Consider the following 9,964-nt stretch of genomic DNA (forward strand, 5'->3'; position numbering starts at 1 on the left):
TGATAGCTAAAGCGTATGGGGTTTCTTTTGAGTTGATGAAAGTGCTCTAAAACTGACTGTGGTGATGATCACTCTTATCTGTGTATACACTAAAAACGACTGAATTGTACACTTTAAATGAGTGAGTTGTATGTTATATGAATTATATATCAGTAAAACTGTTATTTCTTAAAAATGATACGAATACTTGAAGAGGATCCAAAGCTAACCTACGATAGCTCTCAATGCCCAAACACAGAACAATTTGAGCAACATAATAACATAATAGTATTGGATGAAATTAAAAGAGGGAAAAGGAACTGACCTGAAAAAAAAAGGGAGCAACAACATGAATGAATCTTAAATGAATTTTGCTAAGCCAAACCCAGGAGATACATATAATTCCATTTGACATTCTGAAAAGGGTAAAATTATAGAACAGAAGACAGATCAGAGAGTGCCAATGGTTGAGTGAGAAGGTGGGTTGAATAACCATGGTTGGGAAAAAAATAAATATCCACACTGATATAAATAAATGATGTAATAAATAAATGCTGAACATGAAAGTTTTCCCTTACAGGGGATTCCCAATTAATAAATACAGAAGAAAGAGGTGAAATATAAAATCACCAGTTGGAACACCACAGTAATAACTGTTGCAGGCAAGATCCACCAGTGAAAGCTAAAATCAGTGGCCAAAACTCTAAGTAGGAATAGTATATTTGCATAGCCTTAAAGGTTCTCGCCCCAAATTTACTACTAAATGTGGTGATTTAAAAATATGACCCTAAATTTGAGATGGAGCTTATTTCCGCTCCCACTGAGTGCACTGGACTTAGTAACCCACCTCTAAGCATAGATTGGAAAGGGAAAAATCCTAAAGATATAGTGGAGAAACCTGTCAGACACCACCTTTACCTAGTAACCAAGGTTAATATAAGTTGTGTTGATATCACGTGTCCCCTCATATATAGGTAGGACACATCCTCTCTGTGGTATTCTTTCTAAAAATTTATAACCTCAGTCCAACCAGGAGAAAACATCAGACAAACTCAAAGTCAGGGACACTCTTCATAATATCTGACCACTATTCTTCAAACATCTGAAGGTAATGAAAGACAAGGAAAGACCACGAAACTATTGAAGATGGGACGAGACCAAACAGACTTGATGATTAAACGTACTGTTGTATCCTGGATTGAATCCTGGATCAGTAAAAGCGCATTAATGGAAAAACTGATGAACTCTGAATAAACTCTGTAGTTCAGTTGATACAATTGTACCCGTATCACTTTCTTAGTTTTCATAAATGTACCATGGTTATGTAAAATGTTAACAATTAGAGGGACTTCCCTGGTGGTCCAGTGGTTAAGAATACGCCTTCCCATGTAGGGGACTTGGGTTTGATCCCTCATGGGTGAACTGAGATCCCACATGCCACAGGGCAAATGAGCCCGCATGCGCACGCAACTAGAGAAATCCTCACGCTGCAGCGAAGGTCCCATGTGCCGCAACTAAGACTTGATGCAGCCGAATAAAAATAAATAAATAAATGTTAACAATTAGGTGAAACTGGGTGAAGAGTATATGGGAACTATCTTTGCAACTCTTCTGTAAATCTGAAGTTAGTAAAAAAAAAAAAGTTAAATGACACTGATCAAAAAGAGTTAACTACATATTCTTTTATGAAAAGTTCATCATAAAATAATACACCCATATGATCATACGGTGCTAAAAATGTCATGAGGATGCCCACATAAAAGAATGTATATTTGGCTCCAGGTAAAGCATTTCTGAGAGATGATAAAGTGCTTTCTTCTTAAGTTTGGTGTGTGATCAGTTTCTTACATAGGAACAGTTTTTATTATTAATACTGAATTGCTAGGTTGCTTTTTTTCCTCATTCTGGAGAATAACTAGGCTGCTCACAGATATTATTTTAGTTTACATAGATTTATTGTCAACTATAGAAGATAAATTTATCAAAACTAAAATAACATCTGTCCACGTTCATAAATGAAATTCATGTACCACTTTGCTTCTCTTGGTTTGTGTCTAGTCGAAAACGCACACTGCTTTGACATACATCTCTGGGACAGGGACAGAATCCAGGGTCCAGGTAGCAGGAGTGAATATATCAGATAGTAATCTCTCAATTCAGTCAACAAAGCAGAAACTCTCCAGCTGATTTCTAAAGGAGTGGGCATGGCGTATACTGGGCAAGGTAATCTTAAGAAACGTACTGAACAATTTATGTGCCAGAAATCATCCTAAGTGCTTTTACAATGTAAACGCCCTTAATCTTCATAAAAACCGTTAGCGAGGTACTGTACTACTATTAGCTTACTTTTGCACAATTTAGGAGTGAGGCATTGCTTCTGAAGGTAGAGCCACTTTTCCAACCCAAGCTGCCAGGAGCCAACTTCCAGCTCGCCGCCACCGCGCCACGCCGCTCCCTCCCTCTGCGCATGTGCATCCCCGCCTTCTCCTCCCGGCTCGTCCTTCCCCGGCCTCCAGCCCCTCGTGGGAAACAATCCCTGGCCTCCAGGTCCACGCGGCGAGGGAGCTGCGGGTGAGCCCCACAGGGTGGGGGCGAGGGCCGAAGGGACACCGCGCGGCTCGGGGAGCCGGCGAAGGCAGCAGTGCCGGGTGGTAGGTTGGAGCCCCGCGAACATCGGCAGGACCCCAGGAGTCAGCGGCGCCTGCAGAATTGAAGAGACTGCAGGCGGCGGCGCCTCTGCCTGGAGAGGCCGGAGTCCCGCGCGGGAACGCGGACTCTCGGGCTCGCTCAGTCCTCAGCTGTTCATCTCTTGAGCTGAGCGGGCGGCGCCGTCGTGTGGCCGCGGGTGGGGAGTGCGCGTGCGTGAAGTGTGCGCTAGGCGCGCGGGGAGGGAGCGGGGTTGTCAAGGAGAGAGCGCGTGCGTGACGTGTGATCTGGGCCTACGGGGAGGGGCGAGGAATGCGGGGAAGAGCGAGTGCGCGTGCGTGTGCGTGTGCGTGTGTGTTTCACGTAGTGACGTGTGCGTGTGCGTCGCTTGTGCGCTGGGATTACGGGGCGCAGGGAGGCTGTGGGAGAGAGAGCGACTGCCCCAGGAAGGTGCTCGGAAATACATGAATTTCCTGGACCAAATAACTGCTGGGAGATTTGTCTTGCTTAGCTGTAAAATGCCGATATCTAGAGTGCTTGCCGCATTGTGTTTTGAGCGCTCACGTTTTCTTAGCTGCTGTTGTATTTAATTGTTTTGTATATAATACAGGCGGCTGGAGCTTGGATAAGTCTCTAGGGCCTCCATTCCTCAGTTAATTCGTTTGTGAAATGGGATTGGAGGGGGCTGGACCAGCTAGCCACCAAGGCCTTTTCCTGGCTCTAACATCACCCAGATCCCAAGTTATTATTTATTATGTATTCATCTGTTATTTGTTGTGTATAATCATGACACGGTATCCTGAAGCCATCGAAGGCTGTGTGACGGTGGAAGGTCTGAGACAAATTTAAGAAGAGAGAGGTGAGCTGGAGCTGAGATGGGTGGGCATGCAGGCTGCACAGGAAATGTCACCTGTTTGGAGAGTTTGTGAAGGCATGGTCGGGGTTGAAAGGCTCACCAGTCATAGCTAAGGAAATTCTGTCATTATCTGTCCCTAACACCTCCTCCTCCCCTCATTCTCCAGTCACTCTTTCCTGAGGTGAGCTGCCCTCAATGTCCCATTTTTCATGGCATCTAGAGAAATGCTGAGGTTCCTGCTCCCCCAGCCGGATAGACACGCAGGATGGTAGTGCAGGCAGGTCCTTTTTGGGTTATCTGTTGCTTACTTGAAAAATGAAAAAAAAAAAAAATTGAGCCTGAGAAGGTGAGTGGCTCAGGTCATGCAATTTGTTAGTGGTAGAATCGAGGCTGAAAATCAGGTCTGCAGATTCGTGGGCCACTGCCCATTTTGTGACTGTTAGGTCAAAGTTAGTTTTTTATTAAAAGATCCTTCTGAAAATTGTAAGCAGGTGAGAACATTTAAAAAAAAATCTTGCCTTAAACACTCCCATCCCTTTTTTCCAGAGGTTTCTTGGATTATCTGACCTCATAGGATTAATGGTGTTAGCAGATAACCAGATGAACAATATGGTTTGAGGTGTTTTTCTCCCCCTGCAACATCAGTTTTGGCAGATCCATAGTGTTCCCTCCTTTAGATTACTGTTCAATGTTAAACTCATCTCATGTTTTTAATTTTTCTGTGTCACAGAACCTAAATTGGTAATAAATCAATAAGAAACAAATGTTTACATTCACTCAGTGAAAAGTATCATGTCTAAGCTCAACATAAATCGGAGCCACACATGGACAAGTAAGTATCTTGTGTGTGGAGCTGTGTAGGCAGGTGAATCCAGGAACTACAAGGCAGGCCAAGTTCTTACTTCCTTCTTCCTTCTCCCTCAGCTCTCCCTCCTCCACTAAGAGTGAAAAATGAACAAATCCCAGGTGAGTTTTTTTTTTGTTTATTGCCATTTTGTCTTAAAATGTGTTTTCTAAAGTTTCTAAAGGTTTATAAAACCTCGTGTCAGCTCATTTGTATTTCTAGCTTGAGTAGCAGGTAGTCCTGGCTTTTGTTTCTGCATTTCCATTTCCATTTCAACCTAATACATGCAGTCTTGCTTCTTCACCACCACTCACCTGAATCAGTTCTGGAAAAGACCACCAAATTGTAATCAAATCCAGTTTTTGTCTTTGTCTTACTTGACCCTTTTGTAGCATCTGGTACTATTATCCATAGTCTCTTTGTTTTGAAAGTCTCCTCTGTTGTTGTCTATGAAACTACCCTCCTAGCTATCCTTTTCCTAACTTCTGTCCCTCATGAAGTTGGCTTTGCCTTTTGCCCCAACATTGCTTATCCCTAGGTTTATTGCTTATCCCCTGCTTATCTATCCTTAGCCAACTGCCCTTCCCAGTATACCGATTTTTCCTGACTGTTTTTGTCTTTTTTAAAAAAATGAAATAATTAAAAATTGTTAGTATATTAACATGGTTAAAAAAAAAAGTAAGTGATACAAAAAAAGTAAGTAAAGGGACTTCCCTGGTGGTCCAGTGGTTAAGACTCCGTGCTTCTACTGCGGGGGGATGTGGGTTCGATCACTGGTCGGGGAGCTGAGATCCCGCATGCTGCTTGGCACGGCTAAAACATGAAAAAAAAAAAAAGTAAGTAAAAATTCACACCCCATCCTCTCTGTAGCTGACACTTCCTCCAGGTAGGGTGACATTTATTTCTCATCTAAACTGTGACACTTTCACTGAGAGTGAAAGAGGTTTTATTAACAATTATGCTGAGACAGCTGGCAAATATTGGGACAGTCCCAGACAAACTGCAGTGTATTGTCACGCTACTATAGGTATACATTATTTCTATTTCTTGTTTGTCCTCCCAGTGTTTCTTTATTCAGTTGAAAGAAAATATGTGCTCCCGGCCTTTATTTAAAAGGGAATCTATTATTAGAACTTCTTAAATTTAGATGCACCTGTACATCCCTGGCAACATGTTAAAATGCAGATTTTGATTTAGTATATCTGGGTGGGGCCCTGGAGTCTGCATTTCTAATCAGCTCCCAGATGTAGTTAATTCTGCTGCTCAGGGAACCATACTGAGTAGTGAGTGTATACACTATTTCCCATTCTTCTTCTTCTTTTTTTTTTTCCTTTTTTCACTTCTTTTTTCAGCCTGTTCCCAGGGATCTTTCTGTAACAGAACATCTTTCTTTGTTAACAATCACATGGCAATTCAATTGCGAATGTTCCATAGTTTATTAAACTAGTTATTAACTATTTCCAACCTTTTGCTACTACAAACCATGTTTTAATGAATAGCCTTGTACATGTAGGTTTATTCTATCAGAAAAATTCCCAGAAGTGAGATTGCCAGGTCAAAGGGTTGAATACAATTGATAAACTTGATTCTTTTGGTGGGATTATAGATAGTATCATTTTGTATTTCCATTGGTACTGCATGATAGTGCTTTTTCTCCATAGCTTCTCCCATAGAAATACGTGGTTCACTTTTGGATTTTGGCAACTGATAGGTAAAAATTAGTATTTTATGTAGTTTACATCTGTAATTATCTTAGCTATGAGAGAGGTTGAAGATTTTTTTCATGCATCTAAAAGGTGTCTTGTTTTTATATTTCTGTGAACTATCTGTTCATATCTTTTGCCCATTTTGCTCTTAAGTTTCTGGCTTTTTTCTTTTTTTCAATGTCTGGTTAGCTCTTTGTATATTAGGGATACTAATGCTTGTCTTTTATATGAGTTATTTTTTGGTATATCATTTGTCTTTTGATGATTGTTCATGGTTTTCTTTCCCCATGCAGGTATTCTGCTTCAGGATACCACATTTCACTTAGTCATCATGTTTCCTTAGGCTCCCCTTGGCTGTGACAGTTTCTCAGACTTTCCTTGTTTTTGGTGACCTTGTCGGTTTTGCGGAGTACAAGACAGGTGTTTTGTAGAATGTCCCTCACTTGGGAATTGTCTGCTGTTTTTCTCGTGATTATATTGGGGTAATTGTTTTCTTGGAGAAAGACCACAGAGGTAGAGTGCCATTTGGTAACATCAGGGTAAATGCTCTCCACGTGACTTTTCACTTTTCAACAGATGATGAATCACTTTTGATCATGTGACTGAGGTCATGTGGTCAATTTTCTCCACTGCAAAGTTATTCTTTTTTCCTCTGTTTTCATACGGTACCCTTTGGAAGAAAGTGGGGAGTTATGCTACACCTCCTTCATGGTGGAGTATCCACATAAATTATTAGGAGTTCTGCACAGGAGACTTGTGTATTTATTAACTCAGTCAGTGTTTAATATCAATATGAACTCATGGCTAGTTATTTTTTACCTTGGTTATAGTCCAGTACTACCTTGTTCATTTTGTTGCTCAAATTGTTTCAGCTTGGTTATTAAATAGAGCACTTTCAACTGGTTCCTGTGTCCTTCTGATGTACCCCATTATTGTGTTTTTGTTTGAGTACTTCTACTATACTTTCTGGTAGTAGAAGATAGTCCAGGCTCATCTTATATTTGCTGCCCTAGAATTAGCCATTTTTCCCTGAAGAGCTCTGGTTCCTTTTATTGGAGCATGGTATTAGAAACCAAGATTGGGGGGCTGGATTGCTACTGGTTTCTAATTCCTTAGAGACCCTCTCAGCTGACTGAACAAGAAAATACATGTGTATACTAACTTACATATATACACATATCTATAAATATTTCAGTATGTAACCGTCTGTGTTTGCATTAAGCTAAGTATTATTTCACACTGATGTCCCCTGCTGTAATCATTATCACATGGAACATTCTAGCCTTCTCTCCTTGTCTGTAACTCCCACTCTAGCAATCTGGCTACCACCATTCTGTACTTGGTCATTGAAATGGTGGGAGAGGGAGAACATGAAGGGAGGGGTCTCTCTGCTAGTATCTCCATATCTGGAAAATAGTCTTGGCTTATATCCATAGTTCTATATGTGCTTTTTTTATAAAGCACCTGTGTTTATCTAAGCTTTATGGATGTCTTGAGCTAACACTGTATGATAAAGAGTAGAGTTAGTGAATTAACCAAATTGTAAATATCTTAAAAGAAGTAATTAATACAAAAGAAGCATCTTGGGCATGGCATTGTGAAACACCTCTGAGCCGTGAATGTCAGGACTTGTACATTAGGTTGTTGGTGGGGAGGGATGTAGGCAAATGTGTTCATATTTACATTTTGATGATAGCAATTTATGTATGTATACAATTCTTTTGGCTGTACTGTAGGAATGTATTGTTAAATAATTCATTGGAAACATACCTTCTTGATAATGTTTTAAGAGAATATATCTGATAATGAATTCTCTTAAAAGCATTGTACTCATCACTTTTTGTCTCATTTAATATTGAGCATAAGGGAATGTAGTATTTTAATTACAATTCTTTCAATATCTTTATGTAAGAGGCCTGTTGCCATTTTTGTCTTTTATGATATTTTTGTCCCCAAGTGTATTAGTCAAGATTCTCCAGAGGAACAGAACCAGTAGGATTGATTGATTAGAATTGGCTCCAGAAATAATGTTTTGTCTGGGTACCCCATGACCAGTCGAGTTAACACAAAAAATTAACCATCACACCAAGAGAACAAGGATTTTATTTTATTTTTTCCTGATTGAGTTCGTGTACGTTATTCTTGGTTATCAAAATACTCATGGTTTTTGGACTTTGAATTGGTAAATATGCATGATCATGATATGTAGAAATGCATGATACATACTGTATAATCTCAACTACATAAAAATATTTGGTTAGTTCTATGTATACAAACATAGGACCTAGAAGGACACATCAAGCTATAAAGTGCGTATAATTGTGGATGATGTTTGTACACTTTGCTTCCTGTGTTTTTCAGTTTTCCGTAATGCACATATTAACTTTTAACCATTTAAAAAATGACGCCAACATCTCAGTGATTTCCAGTAACAAAGGTTTGTTACTCACTTGCTCATGTTTACATTGGCTGCTATATAGAGCTACCAAAACAAAGTACCACGAACTGGGTGGCTAAACAAATCTGTTCATATCTTTTGCCCATTTTGCTCTTAAGTTTCTGGCTTTTTTCTTTTTTTCAATGTCTGGTTAGCTCTTTGTATATTAGGGATACTAATGCTTGTCTTTTATATGAGTTATTTTTTGGTATATCATTTGTCTTTTGATGATTGTTCATGGTTTTCTTTCCCCATGCAGGTATTCTGCTTCAGGATACCACATTTCACTTAGTCATCATGTTTCCTTAGGCTCCCCTTGGCTGTGACAGTTTCTCAGACTTTCCTTGTTTTTGGTGACCTTGTCGGTTTTGCGGAGTACAAGACAGGTGTTTTGTAGAATGTCCCTCACTTGGGAATTGTCTGCTGTTTTTCTCGTGATTATATTGGGGTAATTGTTTTCTTGGAGAAAGACCACAGAGGTAGAGTGCCATTTGGTAACATCAGGGTAAATGCTCTCCACGTGACTTTTCACTTTTCAACAGATGATGAATCACTTTTGATCATGTGACTGAGGTCATGTGGTCAATTTTCTCCACTGCAAAGTTATTCTTTTTTCCTCTGTTTTCATACGGTACCCTTTGGAAGAAAGTGGGGAGTTATGCTACACCTCCTTCATGGTGGAGTATCCACATAAATTATTAGGAGTTCTGCACAGGAGACTTGTGTATTTATTAACTCAGTCAGTGTTTAATATCAATATGAACTCATGGCTAGTTATTTTTTACCTTGGTTATAGTCCAGTACTACCTTGTTCATTTTGTTGCTCAAATTGTTTCAGCTTGGTTATTAAATAGAGCACTTTCAACTGGTTCCTGTGTCCTTCTGATGTACCCCATTATTGTGTTTTTGTTTGAGTACTTCTACTATACTTTCTGGTAGTAGAAGATAGTCCAGGCTCATCTTATATTTGCTGCCCTAGAATTAGCCATTTTTCCCTGAAGAGCTCTGGTTCCTTTTATTGGAGCATGGTATTAGAAACCAAGATTGGGGGGCTGGATTGCTACTGGTTTCTAATTCCTTAGAGACCCTCTCAGCTGACTGAACAAGAAAATACATGTGTATACTAACTTACATATATACACATATCTATAAATATTTCAGTATGTAACCGTCTGTGTTTGCATTAAGCTAAGTATTATTTCACACTGATGTCCCCTGCTGTAATCATTATCACATGGAACATTCTAGCCTTCTCTCCTTGTCTGTAACTCCCACTCTAGCAATCTGGCTACCACCATCCGCATTTCATTTACTTAATTGTTCAATTCCAGCATACATGTATAAGTGATTTCTGAGTCATTAACCCATGGACTCTTGGTTCCTTCCAGTTTTTGGTCATTATGAATTAAGCTGCTAGAAACATGTAGGTTTTTACATAGACATACATTTTTATGTTTTTTTTTTTTTTTTTTTTTTGTGGTATGCGGGCCTCACAC

The 9,964-nt window shown here is 39.8% G+C and overlaps 1 protein-coding gene across 9 annotated transcripts in view; it reads left to right on the top strand.

The window, feature by feature from the left end:
• Nucleotides 1-2,468: 2,468 nt before the first annotated feature.
• The window catches only part of ZNF248 (zinc finger protein 248), a 24,632-nt gene continuing 17,136 nt past the window's right edge, over nt 2,469-9,964 (top strand). The window contains exons 1-4 of one of the 9 annotated variants that reach the window (XM_028481062.2): nt 2,470-2,550; nt 3,431-3,484; nt 4,212-4,313; nt 4,406-4,447. In XM_028481062.2, coding sequence (XP_028336863.1) covers nt 4,433-4,447 — 15 coding nt within the window. In that variant the 5' untranslated portion in view covers nt 2,470-2,550; nt 3,431-3,484; nt 4,212-4,313; nt 4,406-4,432. The other 8 variants (XM_055080867.1, XM_028481063.2, XM_028481066.2 and 5 more) reach the window with 8 other exon arrangements.

Source organism: Physeter macrocephalus, chromosome 20 (genome assembly GCF_002837175.3).
Source record: "Physeter macrocephalus isolate SW-GA chromosome 20, ASM283717v5, whole genome shotgun sequence".
NCBI classification, from domain to species: domain Eukaryota; kingdom Metazoa; phylum Chordata; class Mammalia; order Artiodactyla; family Physeteridae; genus Physeter; species Physeter macrocephalus.